The sequence below is a fragment of the Apium graveolens genome, chromosome 2, assembly GCF_009905375.1.
Source record: "Apium graveolens cultivar Ventura chromosome 2, ASM990537v1, whole genome shotgun sequence".
Lineage (NCBI taxonomy): Eukaryota > Viridiplantae > Streptophyta > Magnoliopsida > Apiales > Apiaceae > Apium > Apium graveolens.
Window position 1 is genome coordinate 310,365,333 of NC_133648.1, and position 20,231 is coordinate 310,385,563.

Sequence of the window (20,231 nt, forward strand, 5' to 3'; positions counted from 1 at the left end):
TTATGGAACCCTTTTAACATGACAATTTTCTTAGTAATAAACAACGGTTTATTTACGTCTAGAGAATGTTCTAAATTTTCTTTCCAATTTTAAATATCTTTTTTAGACAACAGTTATTTTCTCCATCTATTGTTTATATAAGAAAAGAACAACAGTTATTTTCAAAGGCAATAATATAAGTATCTTTTAGACAACAGTTTTAGGGTGATGTTAAAATGCAAAAGAGATAAAGGCTAACTTTTTGGGAACAATTGAAAAAACCTTTGTAACACAACAGTTTTACTAAGTAATAGACAACGAGGAGTCAAAGGAAAGAAAAAGTTCAAATGCAATTCATTTATTATTGAAGCAATGGTTTGTTTAAAGCAACAGTTGTGTAAAATCTTTTAAACCAGTTCTTTTTATGTTGTGTTCTAATTCATGTCTTCATAGTTCAAACAACAGTTAATAACTAACTGGTATTATTGAATTGTTGTTTAGACTGGCTTATATTTTGACATAATTATGTATTTTAGGTAACCGTTGTCCGAAAATGATACAATGGTTACTTTTGTTTTAAAAAACAATTATCTTATTAGGTATAAGCATTTTGCATATCAATTTCATATTTAATTAAAACCACCTGCATAAAAAATCATAAAATCTAGGCACCTGCAAAATGAAAAACAATTCCATACCATAAAATAAATACCAAACACAACACTAACACAAAATCTAGGCCCCTGCCAAAACAAAACCAATTCACTACCATACCATAATCCATATCATACCATAATCCATCTATTAGACAATCCAATACAACCAGATCTACATACCAAACTACCAGCAATCCATCAAACACAAAATAATTATCGCAAGTCTACTTATCACCAACTACATACATAAAACATCCATTTTACGATAAGTTCAAACGAGTCTACTTGTCAACGTACGATAAGTTCAAACGAGTATACTTGTCACCAACTACATACATAAAACATCCAGTTTACGATAAGTTCAAAAGAAAAGAAAGGCAAGGACCTAGCTTGCATAATGTTTCATAAAATATTTTTCAAACTCAACCCTGATCTTGTTGATGTCATCCTCAGTGTAGACCAGGTTTGATCTACGCCGCCACTGAAAAATCATCCAAAATTTTGTATAAGTAACATGTTCTTCCCTTATAAGAGTAAATACAAAGTGAATGAAAAGGCCCGAAGATAGTCAATTGTCACCTTATTAGCAAAGTCCAGCAACTTATCATGAATGATTTCCATCATGTATCGAATCACAAACAGGCCACAATCCTTGTTCCCGGTTTGCACTGGAACTCCATAAAATATCAAACAAAAATTCATTTAAAATATCCATTCTCCTTTAATAACATAATTAATATATGATCAAAAAAATAAATAAATACAGCCATCTTCTCCCACAATACTTTCTTCTTCGGAACATTTTTCAAATCCTCCTTGTACATTTTAATGGCACTGCAACCAAAACAATATATATCAAAACATAAAATAACCACTGCAAAATATGGTCGGACAAGATTTACAAGTCAAGACTTAATAATCAAATTTTACAACGTGAACTCTTACTTGTTGACAACATCCACCTATTCTCCAATTGCAATTCGGCGTTTAAGAGGGTCCATATAGTAGACTACCTCTGCATCTGGATTGACAATTGTCAAGGTCCAGTGGTTCCTACGAAAAATAAACAGAGGTGCTTGTTAAATAATAAAGCCTAAATTTGATGCTCTTTTGTCACCCAAACAACTAAAATATCATCAAAAAAAATTACATTTCTATTGAATTAAAATCAACCTAAAAATTATTTAAACTCACTAATTATGAAAAATAATCCAAAATGTGATACTAGTAGAGTGTAATTTACTTTAATAAACATAATCAGGTATAACATCAAAAATTGAAGGCTCATACTGATAGAATTTAAATTTCGGTAAATAAATCAACTTTAAAACTGAACCTATACAATTATCAATAAATTTGAACTTCAAATATTATGAGGTTGAACTATACAATTGGCCCCGTCTTAGAAACAAACCTAACATCTAGTAACAAAATCAATTAAATACTGTCAAGGCATTTGATTACTTTTATATTAACTTCAAAACTGTCAAGGCATTACGTTTATACTAAACCAATGTAATTAATATAAGTTTTAACAACAAATATTATTGAGTTTAACTATACAATTGAACCCATTTCTTAAAAATAAAAGCTAAATTCTTGAAAAAAAATAATAAACTGGCAAGGCTTAACAGCTTAATAGCTTAGGATAGTATAATTACTTACACATCATTGTACGGCAGGAGAAAATGTTGCCCTTTCCTAGAATCTTTAAATCTTGTACACAATTCACGCGACCTCTGCACTGCACTGCCACATCGAATGGCACCGATTGTTCCCGGATCTACAAAGCTAATCATATTGACCAACTTATGCTTCTTCACATATTCATTCAAGAAGCTACAAATTAAATTAAGCAGTCCTTAGTAAAGATTGTCATATTTATTCCAAGGCAATATACTCCGAAAAAAAAACTTTAAATGAAAAGCTTACTGAATAAGAAGGCAAATGACAGAGCCGGCAATTTCACCTCCAGAGCACACTGCATGTATATCAGATAAGAACATGATTTGCTTCTTTGTAAAGCCAAATGCTTCTTTGCTTAGCTCAAAATAAATTGTTCGGCAACCACTCAAGGATTCCTTTTCCCATGTCTACAAACGTTTCATTGCAGAAGGATAATTCGGACCAATTTGAACAACAAGCTCTGGTTCAACATCTTTAATTACTTTATACGTCTTCTTCATTTTCTTAGCACGGGCTTTCTTGGTTTTCTAAAATAATTGCAAATAAAAATAATTAAAAAAACAGACTAAACAAACACATAGTACATATATTAACCATACTAAAAAAGCATTCTGACCTTGGCGGCCAAAACATCAGAAGTACTGCTATTGTTTCCTGCAATTATCATGTTTCTCGGCCATGCAATAAAAGTTCCCATGGCTTCTTGAACAGTCAAAATTTCATCCCCGATAGGGAAGGGAATCTTAGCATCTCCTTGAATGACTTTAGTGATAGACACCCTTGCATTCTTTTCTCCAAGACTTACTCCATGGATAGTCTTCTCATGTCCTTCGGGAACGCGTACTTCTTCAATTGTTGCACAAGCAACAATGTTGCTCAATAATCCAACAGCCAATCGATATACAGAACTACCCGAAGAATCCACTTTCATTTCCTTAACAGCTCTTCCATTATCATCCTCACCCGCCACCTTTTTATTATCCTCAAGCTCCACCGCTAAATCCATAAACAAATTATCTATCAATGTCACATTTTTATGAACACCTACATCCACATACACATCCACATCAACCCCACCCTTAAAGTGACAGCTTGCCTGCTGGGAATTTAGTTTCAGACTACCATCATGTTATACACCATTTTTTGATGAATGTGCATTGTATTTTTCAAATTCAGCAGCCCAAAATGCATCTCTCTCTTTAATAATTTTTGGAGTCTCCTCTGCCATGTACTTTTGAATTGCCTCACGTACCCTTTCTTCCACTGTCCTCACTTTCTTTTCCCTCGGAAGATCAAAATAAACCGACTGCTTTACATGAATTCCCTGACCACGTACTCTACCTCCATGCTCAGGCTTACCGAGCGCCATTGTTAACACATCATTAGTACCTTCAACTTTAAGTTTTCCTTCCTTAACCTCCTCCTTCATCTTTTTCTACAAAAATTTCAGTAACATTTTTTACCATAAGCACATACATCGTTTAAGCACATTCATCCTTTAATTAAAATATTACACAACTAACACCAATTTGTTTTTACTAGTTATAAGCACATTCATCCTTTAACATATTTAATTTAATAGATTCAATTGCAAGCACAAGAGACAACTTAGTTTACTTGGTGGTACAGGGGACCTAGTAAGTACATTCATTACAAACTAATCCAAGGATAAGAAACATTAAAATAAAATATTAACTAACACAGAATAAAAAATCTAGGCATTTAATATTATGAACCAATTTTCAATGTAAATAAGTGTATTTGACTCTCTTAGTGAACAAGAGATTATTAAAATATATAATTAATTACTAATATTAAATATGAAACAATCAACATGCTACTAGCAGTAAAGGCATACAAACAAATCCAAAGTTAAACTAGAGACCACTAATTTGAATTATACATTGTAATAGAAAAAATAAACTATAGATTTATAGGCTTCATTGTATATAATTTATTAAAATTTAACTTTTGAAACTTCAATTCTTTATTAAAAAATACACAAACATGTGCATCAAATAGAATGGACAATTATATTAATAACTTACAATTTCCTTAGCTTTTTCTACAACTTCATCATTTAAAAAATTAACATCTTCGTCCATCCTTGCTAGGATCCAAGTGTCCGACCGATCTACTTCCTCTGCATCTGGATGAGATTCAGTCTACATTTACATGTAAAGGATCACCTTATTAAAAATATAAACATGCTTGTAAAATTAATATGAAGCAAAAAATGTTCATGTTGTTTCATTATCACTAACCCATTCATTCTCGAGATTAGCATAACCTTTTCGAGACATTCGATGTGGATATTTACTCAGCTTCCTTCTTTCTTGTTGTTCTTTATGAATTTTCTTCATAAAAAACAGCAATAAGGTTAGAAGATCATAAGTAAGTAAATATTAAAATGAATAAAGCTAAGTAGAAATATACCAGAAACTCAGGCGACGTGCGATTAGCAACAAATATGTCCTAGTGTGATTTTTCTATAAAAGTAAAATCTGCAGGAGGATGTGTAAAAAAATGAGGTTGATCCAGATAAGGAAGAATGTAGTACTTGGTCAGCCGACATTTAAATTCCCTCCATTTTGCCCCGGTCGATCTGAATACCAATTTTTTTGTAGACTCAGGTACAACATAAGCTATTTATGTACATATACCAACAAATTTAAAGTTAAAAGGTGCTAGTTAATGAAGAACAAATAATAAAAATAAAAGTTAAAATGATGGAAGTTATTTATATTCATTTTACCTGCACATAGTCCCAAATTTTTATCTTTGTCTCTTTAGGAACACATTTCCAAGAATCATGCCAGATCGGGGTTTTGGTTCTTGCCAAAACTCCAATATATGATTGCATCTCTTTACCTTCTTCACCATCTGGCTCTCCTTTTGCATTAAAAGATACAGTAAGTTTGATCCCTCCGATCTTGCCTTTCATAATTCGGTGCATCGCTACACAGCCTCGCTTCAATAGTTTTAGTCCTTGAGTATTTTCCGGTTTGGTAACAGCTTTTTCTCATTTTCTTTTCTTTAATATTTTCTTTTGTAAGTTTTCAGAAATTGCCTTCTTCACAGTTTTTGGGGGAGAACTCAATGGAGTTGAGGTCTCGCTGTTCATGGACTTTGTCTTTCTTAAAGCCCTTAGCACACTCATTGTCCTTGGATGGGGAGAAGATCATGTCTTTTTTCAAATTTCCCTTATCTATCGTGGTCTTCTTCTTAGGAGTAGCCACAACCTATAAAGTACACAAATAAGGAATAAGTACAACATTAACATGACAGTAAACTCAATAAAACTCAAAGACATTACAGGTAAAAGAACCTAAAAACAATAAAAGAATAACCATCTGAGATATCTTAACATTCCAACTTAAAAGCGTATTATAAATTTTACTTAAAATGATGTTGTGTCACACTTTGAGTGCCTAAACTAACCAGAGATATACACAAACAAACATTCAACCAACAATAAAATCTAGCTTATATTCGTATAACTTATGGCATGTGAACAAAGATAAATTATCCATTCATTATAGGACAGTAGCACAGGGCACAATCAACTAACTAATCGACTGTAGAGTTATAACAAACAAACCAGTAATTTCATTTAAAAAATCAATAGAATCACGAAACAAAAAACAAGAAATTAGCACAGTTACAAGATATCAAACAGAAATTAGTACCCTTTTAATATTCATTTGGAACAAAAAACAAGAGAATAGCAAGAACCAAGGGTTTCATCATGAGAAAATTACAGTTTAAAACCAGGGGTTTCACCATCAACACTCAACACTCCACAATCGCATGCAAAATTTACATAATAAAACAAAGCAAAGACACTCCACAATTCCATCAAACATTGCATGCAACATTCCATAAAGCAAAGACACTCCACAATACCATAAACATTGCATGCAACATTTAAATCTCATAAAACATTGAGTTAAAAATAAAAAAAACCCCAACACATCATCAGATCTACACTCCACAAACATCATCACTGAGCTTAAATCAAAATTAAAAATCAAAAAAGAACCCCAAATAAATTGAAGAGGGTTTTAGAGTTCTAAAATAAATCAAAAAACCCCAAATAAATTGAATAGCATTTTAGAAACTTATTAAAACATGTAAAAATAAAAAACCCCCAAATATAGATGAGGGCTTTACGGACTCTAATTGAATTAGAAACATACCAGTATAATCGAATAGAAGAAGAGGAAGAAGATTGTGTGAAGAAGAGGAAGAAGATTGTGTGAAGAAAATCACCGTGAAGAAGAGTAACTGATGGGGAAGAAGTGTGTTGGGAGTTATGTCGAGGAGTAACTGATGGGGAAGAAGTGTGTTGGGGAGTAAAGTTTTTGGGGAGATATTTTGGGGGAATACTAATAAATAAAGGGGGAGATGAAATTTAAAAGAGAGGGAAAATGAAAAAAATTTAGTTCAAACCAACTGCCTAGATACAGATCTGGTTTAATCCAACGATCAACAAAATCTGTTATTATTTAATTTTTTTAAAACCTAAAAATCAAAAATTAAAATATATATAAATTATCCATATATTTGGAGATATAGTAACTGTTGTAAGATCAACTATCACATAACGGTTCTTACAGGAAACCGTTATCGTATGCTATATTATTTAAATAGAAGTTGGGTAACGGTTTCTTACACAAACCGTTGTCTCATATATTTTCCAACAACAGTTTTTTATCCTAAACCGTTGTCTATAATCTAAAATAAAAATAACAATACTCTATAGTAAAACTTTTAATTTTTAAATGTTCGATGTTTGCGAGTGCACATATGTTGATAAAACATTTGACGTTATCCATAAAATTTAAATTTTTGGTACCTTAAAAGTTCAATAATCTGATTCGAACACTTCGATCATATCACTATAAACAAATAATAATAATAATTAAGGATATTACTATAAAAAAATATAGATTACGCTAACAGAGACGTTTGTGAACAAACATTTATTAAACAAAAAATAATTAAGGATATTACGTTTATCTTTATAAAATTTTAAAATAATTAAAGATGGAGTTATAACTAGGGTGGACCGCGGTTTGGTTCGGGACATTTTTTGACCAAAACCGAAACTAAAACCGTTTTCCCTTAATTTTAATATTTAATAATTATAAGTTGAATTTATGACTTATAAACTGATAAGTTGAATGTTAGTAACGACATATTTTGTTCTGAACATATTTTGATTTTTCCTTCTTGATCAACTTTATTTTATAAAGTTATGTTTCAAGATGTAGGATCAGATCCCGACGATAGTAAGTCTATTTTCTTATAAATGAAAGTCTTTTTCAGCTTTCAATAAAATATCTTTACATTTATTTTCACAAAAATCATAATTCAACAACTCAACATCTAATTAAAATTAATGAATTTAGATTAGATTGACATCTTGAAACATAACTTTCTAAAATAAAGTTGATGAAGAAGAAAAAATCAACATATGTTCAGAATAAAATACGCCATTACCAACATTCAACTTATTAGCTTATAAGTCGTAAATTCAACTTATAAGTAGGGTCGACTGATAAGGTGACTTATAAGGGTTACGGTTACGATTTAAGGATCACTAGGGGTTAACAAATTAGTTTAACAAAGTAGTTGAAAGAGTAATTTTCTAAATTGTTCGGGGTTGCCCGCAAGGGTTGGCTCAGCTGGTTAAAGAGGGGATAAGTATCCTCTTGGTCACAGGTTCGAATCCCACGGGAGGATAATTTATGATTATGCCTCCTGAGTTAGAGTATGTCGCTAAATGCAGTTTAGCTTGGTTCACGTGGTTTGCAGACTATTGCGTGAGCCCGTAGGGTTTACCCAGTGCGCACCTGAAGGGTAGCGGCTGCGGGTTACCTACAATAAAAAAAATTATTCGGGGTTAAGATAGGGTTTAAAATATAATGTTTAGAATAATTGATGAATATGCTTAATAAGAAAGATTCAATTAATATAAAAACACATCCGAACATCTTTTTCTAGAAAAGGTATCAATATTGTATATGATAATCATATTCATATTCGAAGCACATCCATATGTTTGGATCATTGAAAGGGTGATTTAAACATCCGTATAATTGGATCGTCGAAAATATTTACAAATTTAGAAAATATCGATAAACATGGGATATCAACTCAAAAATGTCGAACTTATCGCTAGCGAGTTATATGTAACAATTTACAAAACAACTATTTAATCTAGTGTTGGGCAATAGTTTTTCAAAAACACCATTGTGTAAAACAATATATAGTTCGGAACTCCCAATTGTCGATACGATTAAGTTGTAAAAACAAATAACAAACTAAAGATAATTAGATGATTTATTTACCGATCGTTTAACACTAATAATATAAAAAATATTGAAATTGAAAATGATAATAAAGACATTCTAAACGATTCAAACTACACCAATATCAATAAAAGAACAACTTCACAATTTTTCGTGTAATATAAATTCGATATTCTTATTACCAACATACTATTTCGTTAAAATAATTTGTGATTATTTATTTTTTAATAAATTATATAATTTATTCCTCTATATTAATTTATTAAAATACATAAAATCCAAATTATTGTGGTCCCAGAAAATAAATGAATTAATATTATTCAAAATATTTTAATTTATGAGCCATGTAATTCTTATATAACAATTTAGTTGAAACTTAAACATATTATTAGTTCCTTTTTATTTTAGACATATATTTGTTAAGAAATGTATCTGTCGGAACAAAAACACATTTATTTACTTGGTAGTTAGGTCATCCATCCATGTCTCTATGCTCTCAAATCCATAATACTCTTAAATCTATGCTCAAATTCGTGCTAATACTCTCAAATCTATGCTCAAATTCGTGCTCATACCCTCAAGTCCTCAAATCTAGATATCAAATCCATGTCACATCAAGAATCCAAGACATCAAAAACTCGGGTTTTAAATTTCTTTTCACACTTGAACAGGTAAGTACAGTCTTTTATGAAGTCGGGTTATATATGTACTCTCTTTTGAATTCATTTTGATGAATTCATTATTTTGTGATTCTGAACTAGGGTTCATATTGATTTGGGGGAAATATAAAGACTTCACAATTCATTTTTAAGAAGCTATAAGGACAGGTAAGTACTTTAATTTACGAATTTAGGTTATATAAGTCCTCTGTTTTGAATTCATTTTGATGTTTTTTTTACTTCAATTAGGGTTCAGTTATAAAGATTTTGGGGAAATATAAAGATTTCATAATTTAGTCTGAATTTGAGGTTCCATTTAGACTTTTAAAAGATGGATAGGTCATGGTTAAAAGCGGATAGAAGAACAAAAGAGTTCAAAAAAGGAGTGGAAGATTTGTTAATATTTGCATTTGAGAATGGGTATAATGCAGAAAAAATCAGTTGTCCATGTATAAACTATGCACATAGTAAATCATGGAGAGCGCAGATACTTAAAAACCTTCTTTTTCAAAATGGTATTGATCAAACTTATACACGTTGGATATGGCACAGGGAGAATAATTCTGTAGAAAGTTCTGATGAAACCGACACTTCTAAATCTATCAATCAAGGCACCTCAGGAATGGGTGAATGTGACGAGGACGACGATGATGATATGTCTTCTGATGAAAGTTCTGACGAAACCGATACTTCTGATTTCATCAACCATGTTAAAGGTGAACATCAACCTCTTTATCCTGGATGTGAGAGGTACATTAAGATAAAAGCTCTGGTCCAATTATACAACTTGAAAGTGAAGCATGGTATATCTGATTCATGCTTCAGTGATATTCTATTATTACTTGGCTCTTTACTTCTGGAAGGCAATAACATCCCTTCTTCCTTCAATGAAGCAAAGAAAACCTTATGTGCATTAGGAATGGGGTATGAAAAGATACACGCATGTCTGAATAACTGTTTCTTATACCGTGGCGATTTAGATGAAAAACAGACTATTTGTCGCGTATGTAAGGCCAGTAGATGGAAATTGAACAAAAAAGGAGATGAACTTTAAGGGGTCCCTGCTAAAGTTACATGGTATTTCCCGCTGATACTAAGATTACAAAATTTATTTAATACACCTCACACTACAAAGGACATGACGTGGCATGACACCGAGCTACAAAAGGATGGTAAAATGAGGCATCCAGCTGATTTAAAAACATGGAAGGATGTCGACAAAAAATGGCCTGATTTTGCATTAGAGACTAGGAACCTTCGATTAGCTTTATCTTCCGATGGTTTCAATCCTTTTCATGGAAACCGTACTGATTACTCAAGCTGGCCTGTTTTGCTATCAATTTATAACCTTCCTCCATGGCTTTGTATGAAGAGAAGGTATATTATGCTCTGATTGTTAATATCTTGACCGACTGATTCTAAAAATAATATCGACGTGTTCCTTCAACCACTAAAAGAAGATCTGCAAGAGTTGCGGCGTGGGAAACAAATGTACGACGCTTATAAGAAGGAGTCTTTCATGCTTAGGGGTATTTTATTATGGACAATAAGTGATTATCCTGCCTTAGGGAACTTGTCAGGAAATGTTATTAAAGGGTATAATGCGTGTACTATTTGTATTGACGAAACAAAAGCTACTAGGCTGGTTAATCACCGTAAGACGATGATTATGAGGCATCGAAGATGGTTGCCCCGTAATCATCCTTATAGAAGGCATAAATCAGCTTTTGATAACACTGTGGAGAAGGGGGTCACCCATGTTCCATTAACTGGAGAAGAGGTTTTTCAAATAGTACAAAATTTAAGGGCCCATGTATTTGGAAAGAAACAACGGCAACCACGATGGAAGAAAGGTGAACCTCGACCTATTTGGAGAAAGGTTTCAATATTTTTCCAACTTGAGTATTGGGAATTTTTGCCGGTTAGGCATGTTCTCGATGTCATGCACATCGAGAAAAATATATGTGAAGCCCTGCTTGGAACTTTACTAAATATTCCGGGGAAGACAAAAGATAGGGAATTTGTCCGTCTTGATATGGCTGAAAAGGAAATAAGAACGGAGCTGAGAACAAAGATTCTTGGAAAGAAAGAAAAGGTACCGTTGGCATCATGGAACTTAACGCATGCAGAAAAAAAAATAGTTTGCTCATCATTTCTTAAAATGAAATTGGCTGATGGATTTTGTTCAAATATCAAGAATCTTGTAAACATGGAAAATCTTCGGCTTGTTGGAATGAAATCTCATGGTTGTCACACGATATTGCATCATTTGCTTCCAATCTCAATTCGATCAGTATTACAAAAACAAATCAGGTGCACAATTATTAGGTTTTTCTTTTTCTTCAAGGCAATTTACAATAAAATGATCGATGTAGACAAGTTGGAAAAAATGCAGAGTGAGTTAGTGGAAACATTATGTCAGCTTGAAAAGCACTTTCCCCTTTGTTCTTTGATGTGATGATCCATCTCTCCGTTCATCTCGTGAGAGAGGTTAAACTTTGTGGGCCAATATTCCTTCATTGGATGTATCCCTTCGAGAGATATCTGAAAGCGTTTAAAGCATATGTACGGAACCCGGCTCATCCCGAAGGGTGTATTGCTGAGGCATACGTTGCTGAAGAGGCGGTGGAGTGTTTGCTGAATTTTAAAAAATCTACCATAGGAGTGTCACAAAATGCAAAGCATGAGCAGAATGCAAGACCTCTATCTGGTGCGACATTGATAAAGCCGAGCGATGAGGACTTGCATCTAGCACATTTGTGTTTTCTCCAATATACAACTGAAATTAGACCATATTTTGAGTAAGTTAGTGACATTTAAGTGTGTGTTATTTCATTATTTTCTGCATGTTGATTAATATACTAAAGAAAGTGATTTTTCTCGCAGCGAGCATATGGCATCTTTGATGACAAGATACCAACATGAAAATGATGAAGTATGGATTAAAAACAAGCAAAATGCAGAATTTCACAAATGGTTCAAGAAAAAGGTATGATTGTTATTTGAATAAAAACATCATAAATAGGCCTAGTTTATATTTTTCTGGTAAATATATTTGTTATTTGTTTATTCAAGCAAACATGATTTTTAATAGAAAATAGTATTTTTTTAAAAATTTGATTATGATGGTTCAAAAATGAAACAGAGGAATTTGAAAATATCCAGGAACACATTTAGTCTCAGAATTAATTTCAATATGAAAATATAATTAATATTTATCAATTTGTTTTAAATAGATTGAATTAGAATTGTTGGATGACCATAACAACATACCTGAGGAGATAAGGTGGATTGTTGAAGGGCCCAACAAGAATGTCCCTACATTTAGCGGATATAGAATCAATGGTGTTACGTTTACCACCATGGAGCGTGATGACACTCAACAAGTTCAGTGTAGTGGTGTCTGAGTCGTTGCAGATATAATGCTTGTACAGGGTAAGGAGAAGAATATTGAACATACTTTACAGACCTACTATGTAGTTATAACAAGTATATGGGAGTTGGACTATAACAAATTTAGAGTCCCAATATTTCATTGTAATTGGGTAGATATGAACTAGGGGGTTAAGGTAGATGACTTGGGATATACAATTATTAATTTGAACAAATTAGGTTTCGTAAATGATCCGTTCGTGCTAGGGAAACATGTTAAGCAAGTTTGTTACATTGATGATCCTCTTGAAAAACATTGGTATGTCGTGTTGAAATTACCGGAAAAGAACTGTTATGAACAATGTGAAGATGAAAATGATGGATCAGTAGAAATAGAACTTGAGAATGAGCTGCACTTGCCAATGTTTCCCAATGTTGACGAACTTGATGAGGAAAAAGCTAGTTATATGCAGGACAAAGATGAATGGATTCAACTCCCATGATGGTAAAAATTACCTTCTTTTAAGTTAAATTGTCTAGAAAATTACCCCAGCATGAGGTACCTCTCTTCCTTTTATAATTTATTTATTCGTAAATCTTTTTTTATTTCTCGAATTATTATTTGCCAAAATTTGATATTTTAATTAATCAGTGTCAATTACGATTACTGTTTTAATATATATGAACTTAGCAGTTTTTTTTAATTTTTATAAATGATTTATCATACTGGAATTTGTCATTTTCTAATTTATCGCTCCCTTTTTTCTTGATTGTTTGGACTGTCTGGCATTTATATGTTGGATTCAGTGTCATCTAATTATTGGACAGTAGTGTTGATGGGCCATAAACCCTGTTAATCTTAAAGTTGTAACCATGTTCAGTTTTTTTATTTTTCTTTCAGTGACCAATGTGATTATTGAGCCGAATTTCATTGTTGCCCATTTTTTCCCATTTCCATGAAAAAGCCTGTTTGATTGCATTATTGGTTTTATGTACATGTTTAATTAAAACAGTTGGTCGCCTGTCAAGGTTTTGATTGGAATTCTGGATCGAATAAGGTGTTCAATATATGATACCCTGCTTCTACTCTGCCAATAACTTGTTACATTTGGTCGCTTACTTCTGGAAGCTTTATCTGGCATCATGAGAGCTCAATTAGGTTTTATATTTTTCGATTAATTATCTTTTCAAATTGTAATAGAATTTGGTTTGTGAATTTTCCAATTGAAATTAGTTGTTGACTTGAGGAAATATTCTGATTTGCCAACTTGATTGAGGGTTTTTTGCTAGTCTATATTGGTTGGATGATATTTTGTTAGGTAGTCATTAGTTGGCTGCTTTTGGATTAATTTTCTGAGGATTTAACATATATACAACTCATTTTATTCATTTTAACATTACTCAGAGACAACAGTTTATAGATAATCTATTAAACCATCTTCTACCTAGAGTTTAGACAACATGCATGAAGAACCAAACCATTGTGTGTTTGAGTTTCTAACAAGTTTTTTACATCTCAATCTGTTGTCTATTAGTTGAGATATGAAAAAAGTAAACTGGTGAGTTGTTAAAATTTTGTGGGAGATTAAATTAAAATAGGAGGGAGAATGGAAAAAAATTCAAAACAACCTCTAAAAGTATCTTTTAAAGTGTGGTGTTTAGACAACGCGTTATAAATCCATTGTGTAAATCTTATAAATATAATGCTTTAAAATATCATTATCTGTGGCCTTTCCGTTTAACAATGGTATAAACGCACAGTTGTTTTATGTTTAATGAGATAAGGGTAAGAATAAGTACTTGTCCAAATTATACAACATAAGAAGCAAAACCATTGTCTTAATCTGATAAATGGTTGTTATTTAACAACAGTTCTAGTGTGTTGTCTTAGTATTCTAAAACAACAGTTTAGTTTGCGCACTGTTGTCTGATTCCATGGGAGGGCATAACAAAGACAGTAGTTTTTGAACTGATAGATAACTATTGTATGTCCTTAATCTCACACAACTATTTTTTTGCAAAATCATTTCACCATTGTTGTATTTTTCAGGATAACGGTATTTTTTTTAACCGTTGTCTGTCAACCGTTGTCTGATTGCATTTTTCTTGTAGTGAACAATCTGATGTCAATCAATCAATCAATCATACCCAATAATACCTCCTAGGGCAGTGTCTGAGGAGGGTATATCGTACGCAACCTTACCCTCATTCCAAAGAATGGAGAGGTTGTTTCCTCAAAAGACCCCCGGCTTGTGTGTGCATAAATATGTGTGTCCTAGGTAAGCAATGATCCATAAACATAAGTACAGTAAATGAGGCAATGATAAATAATGATACAATACCTCAGCCCATGGCCTTCTTCATATGGGACTTACCGTATAAAGTTTTATTCATTGGTTCATTGTCGTAATTAAGCCCCTATTTCTCATTTGGCACTCCTTTTGATGAATCAAACTCAATATTTTCCTCGAAGATCACTCTCCAAACTAAATATTTGAATTACCACAAACCTGACCAAAAAAAAACTAAAACAGCACACAGTCCATCTACCATATCATGTAATTAGTCATATGGCTTTAAAAAGCGACATTATAGCACGTACACGAGCAACTAAGACTATTAATAACTATGAGAACAAACTACCAAACTTATTAGGTATAAGTACTAGACAAAGAAAATTATTACAAGCTACCAAAAAGTGTACTAAATTACAAACTACACATGCAAACTACAAAAGTCCAAACTAATCTGCCACCCTAATCCTCCGGTGCCAAGATCTCCTATCCGAGGTCATATCATCACTGAGGTTTAGGGCCCTTAAGTCCAGTGTGAGTAGATCATTCCAAGTCCTCCTTGGCCTCCCTCTTCTTCTCGATCCCGATACCACTAAATCCTCCACCCTGCACACTGGAGAAGCTACCCTTCTTCGCCTAATATGCCCAAACTAACGTAGTCGACCTTCCCTCACTTTTTCTGGAATAGGCGCAACTCGTAATTTATTCCTGAAAAAACCATTTGACAATCTATCCAACATGGTACGTCCACAAATCCACATTAATATTCTCATTTTTGCCAACTCTAACCTACACTCTTGAGCCTTTTTCAATGCCCAGCACTCCGACCAATATAACAAGGCCGGTCTGATCGCTACCCTATAAAATTTTCCTTTTACTCTGAAAGGAACCCTCCTATCACACAATAATCCTGTAGCAGCCCTCCATTTTAGCCATCCAGATTTCATACGATGTGTAACATCTGCATATATCCCCCTTTCCTTATGCAAAACGGAACCCAAATACCTGAAATTATCTTTGGGGGGCAGTACTTGATCGCCCATCAGAATATCCACCCCCTCATCATTCGGTTGATTACTAAAGTTACACCACAAATATTTCGTCTTAGATAAACTAACCTGCAATCCATTAGAATCCAATATATACCTCCATCGCTCTAATGTTACATTAACTGCAACCCTTGTCTCCTTAATTATGACTAGATCATCTGCGAATAACATACACCAAGGTACACTATCCTGAATTCCCCTAGTTAGAACATCCATTATAACTGCGAAAAGAAATGGGCTTAGCAAGGATCCCTGGTGAAGTCGTATTCCTACCGGAAAATAATGTGTATCCCCAACCTACTTCCACCTTACTTCTTAACCTAGTTTCAATCACTGTTTCCCATAATTTCATAGTATGACTTAAAAGTTTAATACCACGATAATTGCTACAGTCATGTGCATCTCCCTTGTTTTTATAGATCGGCACTACCATGCTAAGCCTCCATTCCTGCGGTATATCACTAGTCCGAAGTATATTGTCGAATAACCTCATTAGCCATTGCTCTCCCTCTTCACCCAAACACAAAAATACCTCTATAGGTATTTGATCCGGCCCCGTAGCTTTACCTCTCCCCATCTTATGTAATGCTCTCTTAACTTCGGCTCTGCTCATAGAAGGCTAAACACCAAAGTCAAGGCTAGACTCACTATCTGCTCCTATCTCCCTAACACTGATTCTCTCCTCATTAAATAACACCCTAAATAGTTATTCCATCTGTTTTGAATATCCTTATCATTCACTAGCACGTGTCCATTAACATCCTTTATACACTTAACAAAACCTAAATCTCTTCTCCTCCTTTCTCTAACCTTCGCCAATCTATAAATACCATTTTGACCCTCTTTAGTACCAAGGTGATTATACATAGCCTCATACGCCTTTGATTTTGCCTCTGTTAATGTCTTCTTAGCCGTACGTCTAGCTTCCTTATTTAAAATTCTTCTCATATCAACTTGTTCATCATCTTGGCAACACAAAAGTTCCCTAAAATAATCATGTTTAATTTTTACTCGCTCATGCACCTCCTGGTCCCATCACCAAGCTTCCTTTTGCACCTGAACCTTTCTTGAGGTAACACCTAATATATCAGTAGCTACATTTTTTATTGTACTGGCCAATCGATTCCATATTCTATTAACATCCTCATCATAAAATTTGTCTCTTGCCAAACCAATCCTTTCTTTAAAAATACCTACTTTGTCTTCATTTAGATTTTTCCATAAAATGTTTGGTGTCACCTCTCTATTACCTTGTACTACTCTATTCCGCATTCATATATCCATTATACATGCCTCACCCGAGAATACTTTATAATCTTTACAGTCCATGTTGCCTTTTCTCTTAAGAAGATAATTGATTTGTGAGTTACAACCTCCACTCCTAAAAGTAATTAGATGATCATCCTTTTTTTTAAAACAAGAATTAACAATCACTAATTCATGTGCCAATGCAAACTCCAAAAGATCCCACCCACTCCTGTTCCTCGTCCCAAAACCAAAACCCCCATAAATGCCTACATAACCATCCGATTGTTCGCCAATATGTCCATTAAAATCACCTCCTATACATAAAATCTGGTCCCTAGGTATCAACCTAACTATTTCATCTAAACAATCCCAGAAATTCTTTCTCGCCAACTCACTCAAGCCAACATGGGGTGCATACACACTTACAATATTAACGACCTCTTCATCAACTACGAGTTTAATCTTCATAATCCGATCACTGATTCTATTCACTTCTACTGCGTACTCCTTCATGAGCGAACTTATCATAATACCCACACCATTCCTTGTATTACCAACGCTTTAATACCACAATTTAAACCCGTTAGCTTCCTTAGTGCTACCACCCTTCCACTTAGTTTCCTGAATGCAAACGACATCTACCTTTCTTTTCTTTAACATATCAACAAGTTCTAAAAAATTCCCATTGAGGGAACCTACATTCAGTGTACCTACTAGAAAATAGACATTAGTTGACCCTTGCCCCTCCCGAGAAACTCTTCTCCCTAAATTACTACCACTATCACCACCACCACCCCTACTTCTTACCAATCCATCAATCAAAGATAACTCTATGACACGAAAACACACAACTTAATAATAAAAAAAACATACTATATAACAAGAAACTACAATATTGATTAAAGAACACAGACCCAATATATATATAGTCAGAGTTATAGAAAATATACTCAATAAAGTAATAAGGATAATAAATAATTTACTTCATTACTTACGTTTTCTGTTGAGAAATGCAATCCTAATATTGATAAAAAATAGGGATCCTGCCTTGTTCCAATTGTATTCAATAAACTTCAATCACTTGCAAAGTTCACATCTAAACCAACACTACAACTCACCGCAACTCCGATAATTTTAATAAAAGCACGAACAGGAAGTTTAACCCGGTCCTCGAAAGATCCGTACGATGCGTGATGATTGCACGCGATCCAAACTGTTCTTCGACGATCTTTTACATAAAACAATGATCTTGGCTTAATGTAATCAATAAACTGTACAATGAAATATACTCATTAAAGAATCGGCAGCCGGCAGTTATCCTTTGGCCATTGAATTCAGAATTGCGAGATCAACTAATTCCGATTCTAGAGAGCAACTGAGATGAACATAAATACAAACTAATGGATCATTTGAATTTATAGATGATTAGGATCATTTTATATAGCTAATTACTATGATATAGTATCTAAGATTTTTTTTACATTATTTTAACATGCCCCGTAGCTTATTTAGATCCATTTGAAATCAAGCAATTTAATTTTTGTACTTCCTAGATACCAAACTAATCAAACAAATTTCTTAACATTGGAGCTAAAAACTCAAATTAATTATATTCAATTCAATTTACAAATAAATTCAAATAAAAGCCTAGAGCATTGTAGTTTTTTCTCAAAAAGACTAATATTTTAATCAAAAAAACCTGAATGTTCGCATAGTCTATATTAACTAATTAAATTTTTATTCAAAGAAATTCAAATCCAAACATATCATAATTTCTTAAACTAAATCTAAATCAAACGGATAATAATATCTTAATTTTGTAAACTTTACGTCCTCAAAACACCCCTTCAAGAGTACTAAATACTTTTGTAGCCACTCTATTGTGATTACAGGCTGTTGAACAGTGTTAAAGTTCTTCAGCGGAGAGAGATTGGATCTAGGGGTGATCGATGTTTTCATTTGAGTGATGCTCGAGAGAGATTTCAGAGCTTTTTCTTGCAGGTTTCTTCATTTCAAAAAATCCTCTATTTTTTAATCGAATTGATCTATCTATTTTTCAGTTTTTGCATTTTTTATGGTTTTAGTTTTGTTAATTGTTATGGAGGCCTCAGTATATGTCCAGGTGTCTGTAGTTTCAACTATTATAACCACTAACCCCCTTTACGGGATGCCACTATACTCCGAGTTTGAAGAAAGTGGGCATGCTAATCAGAGTGAAGCACAAGAGTAAATGTCCCACTATATACGAGGTTTAGCTTCTATTCTGGAAGACCAAGAATTCTCTGGACCTTATATTGAAAGAGATTTTGAATCTTCGGATGATGATGTGGCTCCGAGAAGGAGGCGTGCTGGTAAAGAATCAATGCCTGATGTTAACCAAAGCCCTAGGAGCACACGAGAAATGAATTCCCAAGAAGTATAAGAGAAGATCAGGGCTCATGAAGCTGAGATCCAAAGGATGAAGCGCGACCTGGAGGTGCACTTGACCCCAAGACCCCCACTACCTCCGAGGAGGACAGATCTTCCTCAAATCATAGACCTGGATGGTCCAATACCAAGAAAGGATGTTGTCCTAAGGGCTGATTCAAGTGATCTCTTACCCCTAGGAGATCCTGATGATCCAACTCCACCATTCATTAAAGAGATAATGAATTCCCACATCTCAAGGAAATTTAAGATGCCCACCATAAAATCTTATGATGGCACTCGGGATCCCGCTAATTATATTAGAACATTCTGTAATGCACTGTTTTTACAGCCCGTAAATGACACAATTAAGTGTCGGGCCTTTCCTCAAACCCTGTCGGGAATGTCTCAAAGGTGGTATAGCCGTTTGCCTCCGAATTCAATTGGATCGTTTAGAGACTTAAGCCAAGCTTTCATTAAGCCATTCATCAATGGAAAAGTGCATGACAAGAGTTCGGCATCTCTCATGAGCATTGTGTACGGAGCAAATGAGTCCTTGAGAGAC

General features: G+C 33.6%; 1 protein-coding gene across 1 annotated transcript; it reads right to left on the minus strand.

The window, feature by feature from the left end:
- Window positions 1-15,613: 15,613 nt before the first annotated feature.
- Window positions 15,614-16,589, minus strand: LOC141703327 (uncharacterized). Its single transcript, XM_074506873.1, has 2 exons — window positions 16,286-16,589; window positions 15,614-16,170 (listed from the first exon to the last, which is right to left on the minus strand). The coding sequence occupies exons 1-2, from the start codon at window positions 16,587-16,589 to the stop codon at window positions 15,614-15,616; spliced, it is 861 nt and encodes a 286-aa protein (XP_074362974.1).
- Window positions 16,590-20,231: the final 3,642 nt, after the last annotated feature.